The following is a 22,760-nucleotide window of genomic DNA, read 5'->3' as shown; positions in this document are numbered from 1 at the left end:
ACGTTTGAGTTCTAGTGAAGACAAAAAGCAAAGTACAGGTACTACATTTCGTTACGGAATTTGACGTTATAGTGTACAAGACAGTTGCGTGGCTAGTGCTACAATACTATTGACACTAACAGTCTACCTCCCCAATCAGGATTTAAACATACGGCGACTGGCTTGTTAGACTAGTATCGTACCTTGAGACCAGCTGGAAGGATCATGTTAACACATGGAAGCCTAATTCACCCCGAATTTATGTATTTACAGGAATTTTAGCCAACTGACAACATTTCAATAAAAAGTTAACATATTTTTTATGGAGTTTTGAGCATTCGAAAAAATTACCTGGCATCGCTGGATAAAATGTTTACCTACACTTCAAATCAATACGCGTTCTTTGGAGCAGAGATGCCAGATGTTTTTGAAAAATATCTGCAACTGCTCGAAAAATCGGAAAAATGTGCTCGAAATCTGAAAAAAAATCTATCTGTGATCCAGGCAAAAGGGGCAAAAGCAACCCGGTGGCATCACTGACGTTTACGTACAACATAACCCGATAAAAAGACCCTCCTATTTTTCCCCATATTTAGTATTGCGCATATTTACAAAAATTTTCATTCCGCTGCGGAGGTAACGCACATAACAGAAACCCGCAAAAAAACACAGACAGAGTTGCCGTATTATAATTTAAAAAAAAAACATTGCAAAGACTTTTGGGGTTTCTAACCTCAAGAAGATGTTTCAGCACGACACAAAGTTTAAAAATGTTTTTACGAAAAATACTCGAATATACCCATAAATCAGTTAAGCTCTGCATGAATCATGAAAAAATAAAATTAGTAATCGTTGTAGTGCATTTACTTATTAGCACGGATAAATCTGTTTGGCAGCTCTGAAAACAAGCTAGTGTGTATTTTCATTTTGATGTATCCGTTGTTTATTTGTTTGATCCGAGTGAATTCGTACGTATAATTCTTTTTTAATGGAAAATATAAAAAGTTAGTGTACTACAATAATAAGTTTTTCCTTTCTAGCTTATTCAGAATGGCAGAGATTCGGTGTAACGTTCACAATCGACACGCATCAACAAATACGGTTTATCATTGTTTATATGGATTCTATTTTCTGGGCTTGTCAAAAGTTCAGTTAGCTCAAAAATATGGAAAAAGTGACGTTAAAATTGGGAATTGGATACGACGATATGAGGAAAACGGATTCTTCACTCGAAAAGAAAGGGCTCTCGTCTATTTACGGTTTAGTGCAGTACAGAGGCGATGGATTGTCGATCTCTACAAGTGCAATCTTGAAGCAAAACAACGATTTCAAATTACATTTTCTGTTACAATAAGTACGGCTTCTATTTGTCGTATTCTGCATGCAGAAGGCTTTACATTTAAAGCATTGGAGCGTCGAGCGATTCAACTCCGTGAGAGTGATGTAGTACGGTTTGCAAATGAACTGTTTTTAATTAAGTGGGATCTTCATATGCTGTTATTCTTAGATGAAGTGTCCTGTGACAACAAAGGAATTCTACGAAACAAGAGGTATGGACAAGTAGGAAAGCGCTTGATTTTTCGCGGAGAGTTCAACCGCTGTCCGCGTGTTTCCATGCTATCTTTTATGGGACAAACCGGACTTATTGAAACGTTTTATACAGAGGGAACGTTCAAACGTATTCGCTTTTTCAACTGTTGCCGCTCGTTGATTTGTTCAGGACTTATACAGAGATATCCTGGACAACATTCTGTATGGATTTTGGATGGAGCCAGAATCCACTGCCATAGAGCAATAGTAGAATACCTCCGTTCCCTTGGAATTTATGTTGTCTTTTTACCAGCTTATGCACCATTTTTCAACCCCATTGAGTTTCTTTTTGGTTACTTAAAAAGATATTTGAAACGAACCTACATTGAACTTCACACCAAAAATCTAATGGTAGCAATCGCAGAAGCTATCCAAAAATTTAAAAACTTCGACAGTACTAATGTTTTCAAAAAATGTGGATATCAGGCCGGAGGAATGTTTGATCCCAGATTGGGGTTGGCTCAAGATACGACACATTTTGGTTTTCGAGATGACTGCTAGGATGAATGGCTTATATTCATTATCATAAATAAATTATCAACTACATCATACGTAATAAATGTGTATTTATTCATGGTCAACATCAGTACAATCTGTGACTTTGCTTGCTAGAAATTGTGAATACTCATTATCTTCTACGGTAACTGTATTTCTCATAGCAGTGATCATATCGCAGTGGTTATGTAAAAGCTGCTCCATTACTAGAATTCTTCTTCCCATGACTGCAACTAAGGTGCGTAAATTATCACAATCTTGTTTAAGCTAACCCACGATTCGCGAGTAGGCTTTGTTTTCATTCTCTGCTACACTAAGATCAAATTTCGTCCTGAGAAGAACGGTATCCGAGTGTATTGGCACAGGTCGAAAAAGGGCAATGAGATGTTTCGGTGGCAGTTGGTTTATGAGTTCTTCACGCATTGTTGTTGGTTGGGTACTTACGTAGTTCGCCCAACAAGACCAGTTTATATCGTCTGACGTCAAGTGATTTCCATGTGAAACTTTGAGAGTTTCCTTTAACTTATGTAATGACACATTTGGCTCAGCTCCTGCTTGATCTTTTCAGCAGGTCGCAGCAACTGACTTTCGACAGCATGGTACTTATGCGCAGTTGACACAAAATCTGAATAGCGATAAACAACAACCGTAATGGTTATTGATAGCCATCCCTGTAACGTATCAGATGTCACATCTGATGGGGCTGTATTTCGTTTCCCTGATTTGTCCTGAAAAATTAAGAATTTATCTTTTGATTCAAACGATGGATCTTCATTATCCCAAGTGGCCTCCAAATTCGTTGAATGTCCTTTAGGATCAAAGTCCTTGAAAATAACAGCCTTCGTGATAAATTGTGCGCAGTATTCCCATATTCTGTTGAGCACTCCTTAAACAGAATCATCTGTAACTTTTACAGTTCCACGCTTTTCAAACGATTTCTGCCCTTTAAACTTTTTCTCCAGTATATCCGCATGAAAACTAAACAATTTCTCTTCGCTACTATTTCCTGCTGGTTCTAGATCATCCAATGAACTATATTCATCACCAGCCGTCGGTAATTTCTTTGTAGATCGCCTCTATGGAGGTAAAATAAATAATAAATATTAAATCCAATTTATAAAGTTTTTAAACGTACCTCATCATCTCGGTTCGATGCAGAAATTAATGTTGGTGAATTACTTATGGTACTCTGTATGTGCATTTCTGTCTCTCCGGATGATTCAGAACAAGAATAATGGGAATCTAGAAACTCAACTTCGTATGTACCTTGTTCTTCACTCGAGATAGAATTATAACCTTCTTCCATTTCAAAATTTTAATTATATGCTCAGTGGTGCTGTACGTTGTGTCTTTTTAGGGCTTTTTTCCCAAGACGTGAACTTTCGCTGATACACTCTTCCGGTCAGCGCTGCGTACGTTGTAATTGATCAACATCCCAGCTGTATCGATACCTTCTGAAAACAGTATCGATTCCTAGACCGTTTCTCAGGAACGGAAGCTTTGTTCATTTCGCAAATTCCGCATAATGAAAAGATTTCTTGCAACGCACAATACGTTCTCGTAGGCACAATTGCCCGATTTCGATTCCGACGAATCAACTGATTGTTGCAACAGTTTAACAGGGGGGTTTACCGATTGATCAGTATACGAAATCGGTCGACGAAAACCAACCAAATCGAGTCATTTTAGGGTGATTTTGTTCGAGCCCATATACGAAATCAGACGAAACAGGTAGATTAGTCTGGTGATGAAATTGCCTGAACCATACGAAATAGGTTGAGAAATCGGTGGATCATATTCTAAATCCAATTAAATCAGACTAAATATGCAGATTAGTAGAGCGATTATTTTAATTCAAGCATACTAAATAGGCTGATTAATCCATGTATAGAGTTGAAAAACAAGTAATTTGGAAGTTAAGTTTTAATTTGACCTTATATTTTAACTTACATCACAGCCGATCCATACCTTCAGTAGCACCTCTGGACCGGGTAATCCTCCTATTAAAGTTATCGAACCAGCCAGTTGAGCTTTAGCTGTTGGTCGTACAGCCGGGAAGTTGAATAAGGGCTTTGAATCGGCTCCGATCCCGGTAACTTTTCAGTGCCCTGTCGATGAACGGTTTCTGTTCCAAGCATCTGAACAAAACAAAACAATTCATTCGGTTAAAGATTCAGATTGTTCTTGTTTCGGATTAATAGATCACAATCTTACCAGGGCTGAAAGTGGTCAAACTGGTAAGAAAAGGTGACTTTAGTGACCAAAATTTCGAAAAAAGTGACCAAAAAGTGACTTCAAAGCTTGAAAAAAGTGACCAAAAAGTGACCTAAAAACTTGAAAAAAAAGTGACCAGTGGTTTTTTCTGATTGTCTTGCATAAATCGTTCAAAAGGGAATAGTTTTTTCCAAAATCGAGTGGATTTTTCAAGAAAATAAAATAAATATTTGCATAACAGAACGTTACGCTAAAATATGAAAAACGTTGATAAATCGATAAAACTAAAAGCGGTGATGACAATTCAACAATTCAGGAAGCCTCTCAGTATAAAAAAGCAGAGATAAAAGACACTAGAGAGCATTTCCAATTTAAAGCAAAGAGAATCGAATCCAACACAAAGGAAAAAACTGTTTTTGCTCTGCCAATTAAAAATTTAAAAATATCCGCTAAAGCGTAGTTTTATACTGTTATCCGATGAGTTACTTATTGTTTCACGAGAAAAAAATATTTTTTCCTTAACTAATGAACACTTTCCAGATTTTCTAATGTTATCTACGGACCCTAACCCTGTAAAACATTGAATAGGGAAATTGCAAAGCTAACACTTGCATAAACTTGCACATACAACCAACTCTTCATGATGCAGCCGATCGATTACGGTGCCAATGGAATGTATAGGAACGAATCGAGCTTCGAATTTTTTCATCGGTCAAAAAAAAAATAAACCTTCGATCACTACGAGCGTGAAAAAATCCAATTGAGCTGAAATTTTGCATCCAAAGGTGAGAACACGAAACTTTTAGCTCTACCGCTAAAAGATACTCGAAGGACTATATTTTTTCAGACCTTCCATTGGCCTCAGCTAAAAAGTTCCCAGAAAGTAATTTTTTTTCAAAAAAATAAAAAAACTCATAGACTTTTTAATAATTTTATTATTTTAATGCAAGACATTTAGCATAAAAAATATATTTCGACACATTCATGCAAATTTTTTACTTCGGAAAGTCGATTTTCGTCTTTAATGTTTGGTTCTGAAATGAATTGACTTAGAAAATTATCGAGCTTGGAGAGTGAATGGAGGATTTGATTGCAATTGCTGAGATTTTTTTTTCTTCATCTTCATCTTGCTGAGATATTCATGACAATCAGTGGCAAAACCCGGGCGGAAAATTTGCAAGTCAACAAGTAAAATCATCTTGTAACCAGTAATTGTAATTTTCAAATTTTCATGAAAAATTTTCAAATGAACAGCATTTAAAGCAAAGCAAAGCCTTGGTTCTACATTCCGTATCGGAACTCGACCTTCTGTTTATTTTACATAGACATTGCAGCCAACTGGTTTAGTGTACAGGACGATTGCGGGTCTAGCGCTACGATCCTACTGACACTAATATTCTCACCCGAACCGGGACTCGAACCTGCGACGACTGCCTTGTTAGGCCACCATCGTATCTCAAGAACAGCTGGAAGGGAATAACAGCAATTAGCAGTTTAATACAAATTCATGTTTTAGCCGATTTTGACACGTCTTGGCATAGCAACAGCAGATTGTCCGTTAACATCATCAAAATCAGTAGAGCATGGTCTTTTTCAATTGACAATTGGTAATTGATAGCACTGCACTGGTTAACAGAAGCGAAGAAAAATTTCTCTAAACTTCAACTGGAAAAATGAAAAAATTATAACTTTTTGAACCGTTCTACAGAGGAGTAACTCGAGTGAAAACCAGGCCAAAATTATTTTCGCTACTATTTAGCAATATTTTGGGTAATATTTGATTGTGAAGCGAAAATGAATTTAATTTTATTGAATCATTGTTGAGCTGAAACTCTGTTTGGAGCATGAGGCAGAGACCCATCAGGTATTTTATTTTTTTCTATTTCCAATGTACGCGTAAGTTCCTAACGTCAAAATTTGTTAAAAATAGCATTTTTCAAACGGGTCGCAAGTGTCAATCCGAACGTTTCCGGATGAGAAATTAACAAGAATATGCTCGTGATGAACTTTCATTCCCACGAAGATTATATGATACGATTCCACGGAATTCTTACCTTTTTGCCTTTCTCCTAGAAAGGTATAGCAATCACTTGCAAAACCGAAAGTATAAAAGTGCTCCAAAGGGCCGAATGGCATATATCACTCGACTCAGCTCGACGAGCTGAGCATTTTCTGTATGTGTGTGTGTGTGTGTGTGTATGTGTGTGTATGTGTGTGTGTATGTGCAGATTTTTATTCTCACTCACTTTTCTCAAAGATGGCTGGACCGATTTTCATGAAATTAATTGCAATTGAAAGGTCTTGTTACCCTATAAGACCCTATTGAATGTCATTGTAATCGGTTTCTTAGTTTAGAGGTTATGTTTAAAAATGTGAAAATCATGAAACATCAATATCTCAGAAACTACACAACTGATTTGAACAAAATTGGTCTCAAAAGAACGGGCTACCTAGAAAACCCTTAACTTTTGAATTTTATAAAGATTGAACTTGCGGTTCAAAAGTTATGAAAAGAAACGTGTTCTGCAGACTGTTTAATCTCACTCATGTTTCTCAGAGATGGCTGTACCGATTTTCATAAAATTAGTGTCAAATGGAAGGTCTAATTGCCCCATAAGACCCTATTGATTTGTTTTGCAGTCGGACTATTACTTTGCCTGTTATGTTTGAAAATGTGAAATCCAGCTATGCAAAGGAACATATTCCGAATACTACTTGGACTCACTCACTTTTCTCAGAGATGGCCGACCCGATTTCCAAAAAATTAGCGTCAAATGAATGGTCTAGCTGCCTCAGAAGACCCTATTGAATTTTACTGTAATCGAACTGTGACTTCATTTGTAATGTGCCGACTTGTGAAAATCACGAAACTTCATTATCTCAGAAACTACACAACCGATTTGATTATTATTATCAGATGAGCGGGCTAGTTAAGGGTTAACTGATGAATTATGATTGAACACGTGGTTTCAAAGTTTGGCTGCCCCACACGTTCCCATTTCATTTGATTATAATCGAACTTAAGCAACCGTTATGTATTAAATTGTTAATAAAACAACGAAGGCCTATTATTTCAAAGATTACATGACTTATTTGAACATAACTAGTGTCATACGAACGAGTCATCTCTCAAACTTACAAATAACAAATTTCATAACAATTTGATATGTGGCTCAAAAGTTATGGAAAGAAGAGAAATTCAAAGACTATTTAAAACTATACCTGCTTTGATCGATATATGTGGCCTCAACATAATTTAAATGTGGTGTCGTACTATTTGAACGTTCCAAGTTCATTGATTCCTTGCGGTTTGTTTGAAGTCTGCAAATGCACGACGAATCGGCCATAGGATATGATCAAAGTCAAATAACAAATCGTTTGAAATGATTGGTTTTATCGAAATGACAACATCCTCGTCTTTTGGCTTCTGACCATCGCCTTAATCCTGAATATATTCTTATTGGGTAGTATTCTGTCATTATCAGCAGACTTTCTGGCATCAATCTGACACCGGAAATACCCATATTGGGAGGTATTGTCCACATAAGCACTGAGGAAGACTGTATGTCACAGTCGAAATATATCTGCGGACTGAATTTCAATATTTATTTCCAAAAAATTTAGTAGAGTATAACGGAAACCGATAACTATTTCTTTGATTGATCTCAATCACTCTGCTAAGACGCTCGTTATAGATTTTCTAAATTTGAGGTATTTTTGGTTGTTTTCCAGAAACTAAAAGTGGTCGTCTTCAAATTCAAAATAGTGTCCAGGGTCAATGTTTGGTTTCTATGTATCATCACGTTTACGGAAATATCCATATTGAGTATTATTCGGTCATTTCCGACTGTTGCCTATAAGTTGCCATTTAGCAATTCAAAATGGTGCCTGAGGTCAATTGTTAGTTCCTTGCATCATTCTGGTTCCAGAGATACTCATATTGGATAGTATTTGTTTATTTTAGGCTGTTTTACACAAACCAGTAGTCGCCATCTTGGATTTCAAAATGGTATTTAGGATACTGGTTAAAGAAAAACTCATATTGGGTGATATTTGGTCACTTTTGACTGTTTTTCAGAAGCCGAAAGTCGTCATTTTGGACTTTAAAATTGCCTGTGAAATCAATTTCTGTCATCTGGGCGTAATTCTGGTTCCGGAAACATTCATATTGAATGATATTTGGTCATTTCCGGCTGTTTGCCAGACACCGGAAGTCACCATCTTAAAATTCAAGATTGTGTCTGTGATCAATTTTTAGCTTCTGTGCATCTTTCTGGTTCCAGAAATACTAATATTTAATTGGAATAGTCCATTTCAGGCTGTTTTCCAGAAACCGGAAGTTGTCATCTTACAATTCAAAATGTTGTCTGAAGTCGATTTGTGGCTCCAGTGCATCATTACGGTTCCGGAAATAGGGGTACCTGGGGTAATAAGCACCGTTGAGGCAAGATGCACCCCCTCTGATTTACAATAGAGAAACATTTTAATAACAAAATAATAATTCTATTATTTGAATCTATGTTTTCTATAGTCACCCTGTCAATTTGGCAGCACTAAAATGTCAGAAAATGTGAATAAATACAAAAAAAAAGGTTTTCGTTGCATACGGTCTATTTTTTTTCTCAGCTGAATTAAGTGTTTTTAGCTCTTACATTGATGTTTTCCACTATTTTTTTTCTCAGCTGAATTAAGTGTTTTTAGCTCTTACATTGATGTTTTCCACCAACGAAAAGTGTTATTGCATCAAATATACGTCGAGCAACATATTTCTGATGAAATATCGATAAGTTTCAATGAGAATTACCGTTATGCAGCCAGAAACATTTTTTTGTTACGTTCGGGGCATAACGCTTCCCTTAGCTCAAAAAAGGACTCTTTGTAAACAATTCTTTTGTTTACATTTCATCTCGTTTCCAGCATTGTCCAGAAGTCCAAACGGCGGTCATGGATCGTTAAACAGCTACGATCGGCGCTAAAGGCAATCGAAAACGGTGTTTCCCAAAACCATGTCGCTCGAGTGTATGGAATTCCATAGAAAACCTTTTTGCCTTTATTTATTAGATGACAAAATGAGTCGTACTGCCCCAATATTGTAGTGCGTTCTGCCCCGTAGACGGGGTGCATTTTACCTCATTCGCATGGTGCTTCTTGCCCCTTTGTTGCAGTGCATTTTACCCCAGGAAGAGTGCTTTTTGCCCCGATTGACGAATTTTATAAATATATTACACTCTCTTAAAAAATGTGTATTATGCATTTTCTATAATGTTTTAGCATCAGATGCGAGTTTTAACGAATAAATAAGGGTTTTTATATATTGATCAGTATATAACATTGGTTTTATCTCTCAGCTTTAACAAGAATATACTCTGCTTTCGTTAACTGGTGCGTTTCACCCCAGGAACCCCTACCCATATTGGGTGGTATTTGGTCATTTGCCGCTGTTTTTCCAACACCGGAAGTCGCCATTTTGGATTTCATAATGGCATTTGGAGACAATTTCTGGATTTCGAACGGCATACTGGTTAAAGAAAAACTCATATTGGGGGGTATTTGGTCATTTTCTGCTGTTTTCAGAAACCGGAAGTCGCCATCTTAGAATTTAAAATGCTATCTGTGGTCGATTTTAGCTCCTGTGTATTATTCTAGATCCGGATATTATTATATTGGGTGGAAATCGGCCATTTTCGGCTGTTTTTCAGAAACCGGAAGTTGCCATCTTACAATCCAAAATGTTGTCTGAGGTCGATTATGGAACATATTTGTTACCACTAAAAACATTCACCTGCCAATATGGTTCCATTTAGTTGATTAGTTCGCGAGATGTGCAAAAATTTGTGAAGAAACGTGTACTTCCAGAAGAGGGAGGGGCGTCAAACCATTATGGAATTATTTGTTACCTCTAAAAACATTCACATACCAAATTCGGTTGTATTTTCTTGATTGGTTCTTGAGCTGTGCGAAATTTGTGTTTCATTTTCATGGGATCCCTCCCTTATAGAAGAGGGAGTCGGATTTCAAACCATTATGTACATATTTGTTACCACTAAAAACATTTACCTGCCAAATTTTGTTCCATCTGGTTGATTAGTTCTCGAAATGTGCACAAATTTGTGTTTCATCCAACTATTATGGACATATTAGTTACCCCTTAAAACATCCACATGCCAAATTCGGTTTCATTTGCTTGGTTTGTTCTTGAGTTGTGCAGAAATTTATGTTTCATTTGTATGGGACCCCTCCCTACCAGAAGAGGGAGGGGTCTCAAACTATCATAGGAACCTTTATCGGCACCAAAAACCCCTACATACAAATTTTCACGTCGATCGGTTCGGTAGTTTTCGGGCCTATATGGATCAGACAGACAGACTTGACTGCATTTTTATATGTAAAGATTACAACATCAATATTTTAGAACCTAAAGAGTGAATATACATTTATTGGATTTGAGCGTTCATGTAAATCTATTTTTACAAATAAAAAATTGAATGAGAAAGGCTGGGTCTGACCGCTAGGTGGATTAATTTAGGTTTTTGATATTGCAAAAGCTTGAAAATACAGAAAAATCACTAATTTCGAAAAGTTTCTAAGAGTAGTTATAATTTTTTAGTGCCGGAATTTCCAACAACCGGTTTACTGGAATTGAACATAGAGAACTCATTTACTGCAAAATACTGATCAAATGTCTTTTTTTGACGCCTGGCACAAGTTGTTAGTATAAATGATTCGATTTCCAAAAAAGAAGCTTGAAAATTTGTCAATGTTTACAGCACTCTCAGCATATGTAAATGCAGTTAAAACTTAATCGAGTGATTCCATTTCGTAAAGCATTTATTCAAGCTGCAAAAAATATAGCGGCACCAAAAAGCCTAGAAAAACTTTTTTCTTATTTTGGCCAGCTTTTTGTTCTAGGCACTCCTCTGATCGTTCCTAAAAGTTTTGAGGTCCCTAGTAAATGTAGAAGTGCGTCAAAACGCCGCAGAATAATTGCGCGCCGGGTTCGTCGCTTCTACGTTCGTTGCTTACGGGAAAACTTATTTAATTCTCTGAAAAAGTTATCTTTGCTAGGAGCATCAAAATTCAAAGGAATGGTTGAAAAGCTAGAATCTTTCATTTTTTACAATTTTGGACAAAACCTGTGTTTACCAGTTTAATTATTCTCCCTGATGGCACCCATGAAGATGACACTCATGAAAAATATTCTCATTGATTTCACGCAATTGACCTTCTTTTTTTAAAAATTGAGAATTGGGCAAGGCGAATTTTAGTCGAAAAAGAGGAAAAAATGAAAAATTGTCGACATTTAAAATTTTATCATGATGGTTAACTTATTGTACATAATGAACCATTATTAAATTCGATTGAGATATTGAAGTCAATAGCATGAAATCATTGCCTATATCGTCGTAGGACGTGATATTTCTTTGAAACGATTCCCTTATTTTTCTCCGAGGTGGTCCTTTAGGTTGAAAATTACAAAAATATGTGTTTAGCAAGTGTAAACAGTCAACATTTCCGTATAGCTTGAACATTACGTTTGGAATGCGACACGACTTCAACTGAGGCGTATTTGCAGTCTTTTTTTTGTTTTTTGAAGAAATAAATCTTATCTACAACTTAGCCAAAACCGTTCTGGATTTTGTCCTGGATTGCATAGTTGGATTGTCCTGGATTGCATAGTTGAACGCAAGATCAGTTCCAGTCGCTTATCAAGTCCATATTTCGTCAAGCTTTTATTTTATTTTTTTTAATAAGGGTATTGTTAGTAGTTTAGGTATTTATGATAAATATTAGTAAAATGAGTATGTGTTTCCAAAAGGCTGTCCCAAAAAAAATCGATGTTGAAAAAGTCAAGGTGTTCAGCCCTAAATTGAAAAACAATGTTATTTATAGCAATTTTGTAGAACATTTCGACTTTCTTAAAGGTCGTTTTCAGGTTGCCCAAACGTGATTTATGAAAAAATGACTTTTTCAAGCTACAAAACCACTCTTTTGCACTTTTTTCAAATCTGTTCGATTCCTTAATTTTTCCATATATTTTTTTATTTTTGTGGGTTGTTTTTGAATATTTTGCATGGTTTGGTTCAGCATCGTATTCAATTATTTGACTCACAGAGCCCACTGAACATCACAAAAAAGTGAATTTTCCTTATAATTTTCAGATAAAACCCTTCAAAACACATATAAAAAAATTTTTTGATCAAGAACTGAAATTTTTACTGCAAAGCGGAATTCAAGACGAAAATTTACATGAAAAAAGATCCTTGATATCTTATCGGGGGGCTGAGATATCGGCGTTTTTACATGTGATGGAAAACTATGCATTTTGTCAAAAATGCCACTAAAGCTCAATATCTCCATTGCACAGTGTTTTATTTTGCCGTTTGTGTGTATGATTTTCTAAATAGTGATTCAAATGTTGATTATAGCCATGAGGTATGCTCGGAGAAGTTTCAGGATATTCAAAAATGCATTTTTTTATGTAGAAAGAAGGGTGATCTATCCACCAATGAGTGAGATAAAAACCTAAATTAATCCACCTAGCGGTCAGACCCAGCATTTCTCATTCAAACTTATTATTTGGAAAAATAGATTTACATGAACGCTTCAATCCAATAAATGTATATTCACTTTAGGGGTTCTAAAAATTGATGTTATAATCTATACATATACAAATTCAGTCCGGTCTGTCTGTCTGTCTGATCCATATAGGCTCGAAAACTACCGAACCGATCGGCGTGAAACTTTGTATGTAGGGGTTTTTGGTGCCGATAAAGGTTCCTATGATAGTTTGAGACCCCTCCCTCTTCTGGAAGGGAGGGGTCCCATACAAATGAAACACAAATTTCTGCCCATCTCGAAAACTAATCAACTAAATGGAACCAATTTTGGCAGGTAAATGTTTTCAGTGGTAAAAAATATGTTCATAATGTTTTGACACCCCTCCTTCTTTTGGAAGGGAAGGATGCCATACAAATGAAACACAGATTTCTGCACATCCTGAGAACTAACCAACTGAATGGAACCAAATTTGGCAGGTGAATCAGGCACCATTTTGAATTGCTTTTTGGCAACTTCTAGAAAACAGTCGAAAATGACCAAATAATACTCAATATGGATATCGAGATGTTGCATAGAAACCAAACATTGACCCTGGACACCATTTTGAATTTAAAGACGACCACTTTTAGTTTCTGGAAAATAACCAAAATAACTAAATACCTCCCAATATGAGTATTTCCGGTGTCAGATTAATGTCAGAAAATCTGCTGAAAATGACCGAATACCACCCAATATGAATATATTCAGAATTAAGGCGATGTACAGAAGCCAAAAGTCGAGAATGTTGTCATTTCGATAAGACCAATCATTTCAAACGATTTGTTATTTGACTTTGATCATATCCTATGGCCGATTCTCCGTGCATTTGCAGACTTTAAACACATCGCAAGGAATCAACGAATTTGGAACGTTCAAATAGTACGATACCACATTTAAATTATATAAAAACAATATCGCACGCTAGCCTGGGGGCTAGTTGAGATTAGTTGAGAGAATTCGTTATCGATATTGTTTTCGGCACATTATGCATGTGTAGGATAAGTACAACGATACACCGTGCCCCAGTGCTGAGTCGAGAAAATTTTCAGCTCGAAAAGATCCTCGACATGATCGGGAATCGAACCCGATATCACAACCGTGTGGGAGAGCTAGCCGACCGACATCGCTAACCACAGAACCACGGGGACCACTTTAAATTATATTGAGGTCACAAATATCGATCAAAGCAGGTATCGTTTTAAATAGTCTTTGAATTTCTTTTCTTTCCGAAACTTTTGAGCCACATAACAAATTGTTATGAAATTTAATATTTTTAAGTTTGAGAGATGACTCGTTCGTATGACACTAGTTATGTTCAAATAAGTCATGTAATCTTTGAGATAATAGACTTACATCAATCAAAGAAATAGTTATCGGTTTCCGTTATACTCTACTAAATTTTTTGGAAATATATATTGAAATTCAGTCCGCAAATATATATTTCGACTGTGACGTACAGTCTTCCTCAGTGCCACATAAGCACTGAGGAAGACTGTACGTCACAGTCGAAATATATATTTGCGGACTGAATTTCAATATTTATTTCCAAAAAATTTAGTAGAGTATAACGGAAACCGATAACTATTTCTTTGATTGAACTCAATCACTCTGCTAAGACGCTCGTTATAGATTTTCTAGATTTAAGAGACTTACGTTGTTTTATTAACAATTTCATAACGATTACTTAAGTTCGATTATAATCAAATGAAATGGGAACGTATAGGGCAGCCAAACTTTGAAACCACGTGTTCAATCATAATTCATCAGTTAACGCTTAACTAGTCCACTTGTCTGATAATAATGTTGATCAATTCGGTTGTGTAGTTTCTGAGATAATGAAGTTTCGTGATTTTCACATTTCGGTACATTACAGACGAAGTTACAGTTCGATTACAGTAAAATTCAATAGGGTGTTATGAGGCAGCTATACTTATCAATTGACACTAATTTTGTGGAAATCGGTTCAGCCATCTCTGAGAGAAGTGAGTGAGTCCAAGTAGTCGTCGGAATATGTTCCTTTTCATAGCTGGATTTCACATTTTTAAACATAACAGTCAAAGTAATATTCCGATTGCAAAACAAATCAATAGGGTCTTATGGGGCAACAAGACCTTCCATTTGACACTAATTTTATGAAAATCGGTACAGCCATCTCTGAGAAACATGAGTGAGATTAAACAGTCTTCAGAACACGTTTCTTTTCGTAACTTTTGAACCACAAGTTCAATCTTTATAAAATTCAAAAGTTAAGGGTTTTTCAGGGAGCCCGTTCATTTGAAACCAATTTTGTTCAAATCGGTTGTGTGGTTTTAGAGATAATGATGTTTCATGATTTTTACATTTTGATACATAACCTCTAAACTATGAATCCGATTACAATAAAATTGAATAGGGTCTTATGGGACAACAAGACCTTTCAATTGCAATTAATTTCATGAAAATCGGTCCAGCCATCTCTGAGAAAAGTGAGTGAGAATAAAATTCTGCACATACACACACACACACACACACACATACACACACACATACAGAAAATGCTCAGCTCGTCGAGCTGAGTCGAGTGATATATGCCATTCGGTCCTTTGGAGCACTTTTATATCTTCGGTTTTGCAAGTGATTGCTATACCTTTCTAGGAGAAAGGCAAAAATTTACTTTTTAATCAGAATAAGATAGACGCAAGGTGTCTTCGACAAAGTTTTAAGTTATCTTAAAACAAGAAACTTTACCGAAGACATTATGTTTCTATCTCTTACATATTACGAGCACATTAAGTTTTCCATTAGAAGGCACGAAAAATTATAATTTTCGTTCTAACTTTTTTCGCAGATTTTTCCAAATTTTGAAACCTTCTACTAAGTTATCAGCCATCAAAAAATGCATTTGTTTACCGAACATTATTATTTTTTATCTCCCAAAATAAAACAGTTATTTAACATGTTTGTTAAAATGCATAGTTTTCCATCACATAGAAAAATGCCAATATTCCAGCTCCCCGATAAGATATCAAGGATCTTTTTTCGTGTAAATTTTCGTGGTGAATCCCGCTCTGCAATGAAAATTTCAGTTCTTGCTCAAATTTTTTTTATTTGTGTTTTGAAGGATTTTATCTAAAAAAATATTAGAAAAATTAATTTTTTTGTGATGTTTAATGGGCTCTGGGAGTCAAAAAACTGAATACAATGCTGAACCAAATCAGGCAAAATATTCAAAAACAACCCCACAAAAATAAAAAAAATGTACGAAAAAAGGTAGGAATCGAACAGAATTGAAAAAAGTGCAAAAAAGTGGGTTTGTAGCTTAAAAAAGTCATTTTTTCATAAATCACGTTTGGGTAACCTGAAAACAATTTTTTAGAAAGTCGAAATGTACTACAAAAATGCTATAAATAACATCACCTTTCAATTTAGGGCTGAGCATCTTGAATTTTTCAACATCGATTTTTTTTGGGACTCCCTAGTGTCCAATCACAAATGATGTTTTCTCAACACTAAACATCGCAACCCCTGAAGCAGAGTTAGAATTCGATAAATATTTCATTCGTTAGGAAAACTGTTAAGTCAGCCTTGTGTGTCACTATTTAGTCCTCAATTTGTTTAATAAAAAAATACATCAAATTAAAAATAGTTATAAATAGTAAAACTTGTTTTGAATTGTTCTTTTTGAATCAAACAGTTTCTAAATAAACTAAAATAACGTTTTATTGAAATCATTGGCAACATTCGTTCCCAAATTATAGACCGTACCGGACTTGGAGCCGAACCGGAACGAAACCAAACGAACTGCACCCTAAACGGACCGCAACAGAACAATAAACAATATCGCACGCTAGCCTAGAGGGCTAATGCCGTCTCGATCAACTAGATTATGAGTTGAGAGAATTCGTTATCGATATTGTTTTTGCAATATTTTGCATGTTGTAGGATAAGTACAACGATACACCGTGCCCAGTGCTGAGTTGAGAAAATTTCCAGCTCGAAAAGATCCTCGACCTGACCAGACAACAACAAAATCCAGACCTAACTTTTCGTTCCGATGTCGAGCACTTTAACACTTGCGTACTCCGCAGCCGAAAAAATGAAAATTCTTTTACCTGCCATTCCACGAGATTTGAACCGGTTTTGATCGAACCTTTTTCAAAAGATCACAAATTTATCATAGTTTTTAGGACAGTAGAAGACATTTCGAAATTTTCCGTTGTTCCGGATTTACCGAGGGGAACCGTGGGGTAAGTACCCTTCCAGAGACACAGGCTAGAATAAAAATGGTAGCGAAACCTTGCTTGCGACTTATCAAACTTTAAGTTTTGCAAAGCAACACTATTGGCGATCGGTATTTGGCCGTATAAGGAATTGCATTCAAATCTTATATGTCAAATTCAATTCACTCTCCCGTTTCGAAAATTTCCTCTTATTACCAGAAAGTCGGTTATTCCTGAAAAAAATTTTTTTTTTGAGAGAACAGATCTCGACGTATCATGCATATCTGAGATATTTGGCATCCAAAATTTTATTCAAAAAAACAGGGCTGAGGAGGGCTGGTCAAGTTGGTAAAATAGTGACTTAAGTGACTATTTTTCGGAAAAAAGTAACTTTTTTTGACTTTTTGATGAAAAAAGTGACTTTTGAGTGACCAGCTTAAAAAAAGTGACCAAGTCACTAAAAAGTGACCAACTTGCAGCCCTGTCTTACTCATTATCATTATAAAATAAATTCTCTTACCTGAGATTAGCGAACCTATACATTAGAGAAATGTCAAGACACTCACCGTTAAGGCAACTGTCAACATCAAAACGGGCGAGCTGTATAAATTTGCATTGCCGTTATCCGTTTTGATGTTGACAGTTGCCTTAACGGTGAGTGTCTTGTCATTTCTCTAATGTATAGGTTCGCTACCTGAGATGAAAGACAAAATAAATCTTTTTCGAAATGTAGAAGTGCAACAGGAAATTTGTCTGAAAGTTAAAAACAGTTGCTATCATCTGTGAATGATTGAAGAAGTCACATAAACGATTCATGCAACTGTAGCGAACCTATACATTAGAGAAATGACAAGACACTCACCGTTAAGGCAACTGTCAACATCAAAACGGATAACGGCAATGCAAATTTATACAGCTCGCCCGTTTTGATGTTGACAGTTGCCTTAACGGTGAGTGTCTTGACATTTCTCTAATGTATAGGTTCGCTATGCAACTGTGAGAAATTGTAAAATACTCAAGAATGTGTTTTACTTACCTGAAATATATAGAATTATCCGACGAAAAATCTTGTGCTGCTTCTACTCCCGGAACCAATTTGAAAAATACTACGAAATCCTATTTCGTTTGCTTACTAATCAGCATAAGAAATATCATCCGATTTTACTTTATATAATAAAGCGATCTTATAACAGATTAAATTCGCATCTTACGAGAACTGATTTAATTATCCAAGAAATCAGGTGACAAAAATAGTCAACATACGTGGTTTGACGAAATTAACTGATCAATATGTCGATTGCACAAACATCCGATTTAGTTGATACATGCGTATAATACTATCTGTCAAAATTTTTTATCGGGAAGTGAAGCCAGGAAGCCAGCATTAGCTGGATCACTGGATCAATTTCACATGCAATTTGACAGCTGATTCATCGAAACACGGGAAAAAGCAGTGTTCATACGCGCATACAGTGTCGGTGCCAAGTATGATGACAGTTCTACAAGGTATGCTATTCACGTCGATGCATTAGTATTAGTGATCGTTATGAACTTTTTCCAATTTTGTATGAAATTTGAAATGATTTTGCATTTTAAACTAAACTTATAAAACATACTTTCCTGAAAAGTTATAGAAATGATGTTGAAACATGTTTTATTTGTGGGGAATACATAAACACCTTTTTGCACTTTTCGTTTGTTTATTGTAGTCTAATGGCGCTTCTAAATAGAGTCGCTTATGTTTCATACAGTAACAAAAGTCATGAGCTATGACAATGACTAAGATTATGCTCCAACTATTAGAAATATAGCATTTTTATATATTTTATTTCGACTTATTGTCGCAATTTTTCACACTAAATCTAAATTAATATCAATTTCTAGTGTGTTTCAACTGGAGATTCACTCTCCAATTAAAAAATCAAATATAAAACAACATAAAACGAGAAATTTCCGAAAATGTTCCGAATTCCATACAAAAAACGAAAATTTTCATAACGAGATTTGTTTGTGTGCGTGGATAGATAAAAATGTGGCATACCTTGTAGAACCGTCATCATACTTGGGTGTCGGTGTTCAGCTGCAGTGTGATTATGTGTTGTTTTCGGGTGATGTATTTATTGTACATAACGTCGAGTGCTTTGCTTGATGAAACAAAAAATGAATGCGTTGCATTCTTGTAGAAAGTACACAACGTTTAATCTTGCCGATTTCGAACGGCGGTGTTTCTTGCAGGCGGCTGACATCGCGCGATGATTTAAGGATAAACATCTCAACGTATGTGTAAATGAGATAGTATATCAACGCTACCTTTAAACATTAACAAAGTTAAGCTAAACTTTTATAGAAATGAATAAATTGATTCGAGCTGTACAACATATATTATGCTTCGTTCGTCATGCTTACACTGCTGTGTGAACAAACCTTCAAAAACATAGATGAGACTTGCGCAACTGTCTTTCACGGCAGCTTCAGGAAACAAGGCCGATGTCCCCGGGTTGGGCAAAAGTCTGTAAAAATCTGCACACGTTTAAAGAAAATCTGCGCGAATAAAAGGAGACTCTGACAAAAATCTGCAGATACCGTGGAAAAACTGCAAATATCTGCAAATCAATAAATACACTGAGGTCGCTTTTTACGCGGTTTTTCTACGCGGTTTTTTACGCGGATTCCGGAATTTACGCGGTTTTTTACGCGGATTCCGGAATTTACGCAGTTTTTTTTACGCGGATTCCGGAATTTACGCGGTTTTTTTTTACGCGGCATGTATCCCCCGCGTAAAAAGCGACTTAAGTGTATCTGCACACGGACTCCAAAAATCTGTGTTTTGTAGACAAATCTGCACATTTGGTATCCCTGCTTTGGAGGCAAAATGTATAACACGCTCTTTTATGTGGCTCTAAATAGAGTTATATTTACCCGCTGTTTTCATGTTATAGCGAATTTCTTTATTCCACTGCGTCAGGGCAAATCTGCGGAAGAATAAAGAAACGACTTCGCGATTTACGACCGAGCCTTTGGCATCCCTACACACCAAAATCTGAAAAGAATTTTCAGCAAAAAAATAATACTGAAAAAAATCAGTTAAAATATTCTTGCTGATTGTCAGCATTCAGAATTCTGTTTGCCGGAAATCAGCAAATTGCTGGTAATTGGGTTGTTTAACCATATCAGTTTTTTATATCATCTGAAAGATCTGCATTTTATAAGTAAAACGTGATTCAAAAAAAAATTTCTATCGTTGTCCTTCGCTTTTTAAATCACGATTTAAAACTGCTCGAAATCTGCTCGAAATCGCTACAATGACAGTTCGCCCATATATTAACTGTCATTGTAGCGATTTAGAGCGAATTTTTATTCTTTATTTAAAAATCGAAGGATAATGATATGAAGATTTAAAAAATCACGTTTTGTTCAGAAAATTATACTCTTTCAAATGAAATATAAAAATCGGAAATCCGTGAATAGCTAAACAACCCAATTGCTGAATTTCTGGCAACTCCATCCGTCAAATTGTCAGAACAATTGCCATTTTGTGCGTAAAAAGTTAACAAAACTATAGAGAAATAAAAATTAGCTCATAAGCGTATGTACCATGGATGCGGAATTTAAAAAAGCATTGCATGCGCTTAAGTAGAATAATTGTGATATAAAGAAAATGTGTGATAAGTTAATTTCCAGTCTAGGAATTTGGGAATATGAGCAATATAGGTTATGATTCGATTTTCAGCAAAATGGTGTCAAAAATTTGACGTTTCGATTTGCTGATCGTTTCAGCGAGAAGGTTTGCTGATATCATAGCTGATTTTCCAGCATGTAGAATATCAGCAAAATTTTGCTGGTTTCCAGCAATAAACATTTAGTGTGATATACCGAGTAACAGTGAATGACAATAAACTCATGTCCTGGGCTCAAATTAATTTGTGCCCATTGTCAGCAATAAGATAAAGATGTATGAAAAGAAGCGGTGATATGCTATCTCGTTTACACATATGTTGAGATGTTAGCCCCAGACCGATGTCATGGCTACTGTTTCCTGAAGCCGCCGCCGATGATGATGACGCTATGTTGAATGATCACAAGCTCCGTTCATTGTGCCGCATGTGTTGCTGTACAGATTTTTTTTCGAGCTTCTAACTATATTGAATGTAGGGCTATCCAGAACGTGTTGAAACCAGCTAGCTGGCATCTCTATCTTATTTGCTTTGCTCCGTTAGGAGCTAACATCACTGCGGATCCGCAATTTGCGGGCCCCATTGACAGATGCTATGTTATGCATATGAAAAGTGGCGGTGATATGCTATCTCGTTTACACACACGCTGAGATGTTGGTCCTCGAAACATGGCGGGATGCCAGCTAGCTGGTTGAAACATGTTTAAACATGACCATTTATGTCCTGCACAAAATCCATAGAACGTTCAAAACAAAACAGTCGTTGTTCGCTTTTTGCATTCCTACACGCCACTTGCAGCAACAGTTGATCTCGCATGGACGGAGCTTATTCGGCTGTTTCGCAAGCACTGACAGCCTTTTGACGTATAACCGAGCCAGAGAGCCAGAGTAAAACGGCTTCAAGCAAAATATATGGGGATGACGTGCGTGAGTCGTGACAGGGATGTGGCTAGCCCTTGAAATATGGCGTGATGCTAAACATGTGAAAAGGGCCCATGTGCCATATGTAAACAAGCCGAAGTTTCTCGTTTTTTTATCAATACAAGCGAAATCAGCCCTTTACAATAAGATTTGTTTATTAAAGAATTTACTTTTAATAAAAAAATCTTATTTGTACGGGTAGATTAAACTTGTATGCATTGAAAATCGTGGAATTGTGGCTTGTTTACTGAAAAGTAACCTCGTTGTATTTTCCAGAGATGCCAGACGTTTTTGAAAAATGTCTGCAACTGCTCGAATAACCAGAAAAATGTGCTCGAAATCTGAAAAAATCTATCCGTGATCCGAAAAAATTTCGCTCGCGCAGGAAAAAGTCTGTAAAAATCTGCACACATTTCAAGAAAATCTGCGCAAATATGAGGAGATTCTGACAAAAATCTGCAGAAACGTGGAAAAACTGCGAATATCTGCAAATCAATAAATATCTGCACACGTACTCCAAAAATCTGCGTTTTGCAGACAAATCTGCACATTTGGTATCACTGGTATTTTCTACGTGACGATTGCGTTATCCGATTCAGCCAATCAGCAGCCTGGTCGCAATTGGTTGCATGTAACGGTGACCAGCTGTCGCGTCTTGTCTTGGGATAGACTAAAGCAGTGATACCAAATGTGCAGATTTGTCTGCAAAACGCAGATTTTTGAAGTCCGTGTGCAGATATTTATTGATTTGCAGATATTTGCAGTTTTTCCACGGTTTCTGCAGATTTTTGTCAAAGTCTTCTTATATTTGCGCAGATTTTCTTAAAATGTGTGCAGATTTTTACAGACTTTTGCCTGCGCGAGCGAAATTTTTTCGGATCACGTATAGATATTTTTCAGATTTCGAGCACATTTTTCTGGTTATTCGAGCAGTTGCAGACATTTTTCAAAAACGTCTGGCATCTCTGGACTAAAGTACCTATATATAACCCAATGAGTATAAAAGAGAGGTGAGGAGGAAACTTACTAACACTTGCACGCGCCCCTCTGCTCATCCTCCTCTGCCCATAGTTGATGCCAAATAGTGACGT

At 36.2% G+C, this 22,760-nt stretch overlaps 1 protein-coding gene and 1 long non-coding RNA gene across 2 annotated transcripts; one reads left to right on the top strand and one right to left on the bottom strand.

Moving 5' to 3' along the window:
• The first annotated feature begins 916 nt into the window (after positions 1–916).
• On the top strand, positions 917–2,074 carry LOC129731972 (uncharacterized). Its single transcript, XM_055692405.1, has 2 exons — positions 917–947; positions 1,020–2,074. Exon 2 carries the CDS (start codon positions 1,030–1,032, stop codon positions 2,068–2,070), a length of 1,041 nt encoding a protein of 346 aa, XP_055548380.1. The 5' UTR covers positions 917–947; positions 1,020–1,029; the 3' UTR covers positions 2,071–2,074.
• Positions 2,075–2,211: 137 nt separating this feature from the next.
• LOC129727843 (uncharacterized) lies at positions 2,212–18,239 on the bottom strand. Its single transcript, XR_008728598.1, has 4 exons — positions 18,112–18,239; positions 17,770–17,828; positions 3,200–4,202; positions 2,212–3,140 (listed from the first exon to the last, which is right to left on the bottom strand). It is a non-coding gene; the product is annotated as an uncharacterized LOC129727843 (long non-coding RNA).
• Positions 18,240–22,760: the final 4,521 nt, after the last annotated feature.

Source organism: Wyeomyia smithii, chromosome 3 (genome assembly GCF_029784165.1).
Source record: "Wyeomyia smithii strain HCP4-BCI-WySm-NY-G18 chromosome 3, ASM2978416v1, whole genome shotgun sequence".
Taxonomy (NCBI): Eukaryota; Metazoa; Arthropoda; class Insecta; order Diptera; family Culicidae; genus Wyeomyia; species Wyeomyia smithii.
The sequence above is the reverse complement of the archived record's forward strand: the minus strand, read 5'-3'. Positions and strand labels throughout refer to the sequence as shown.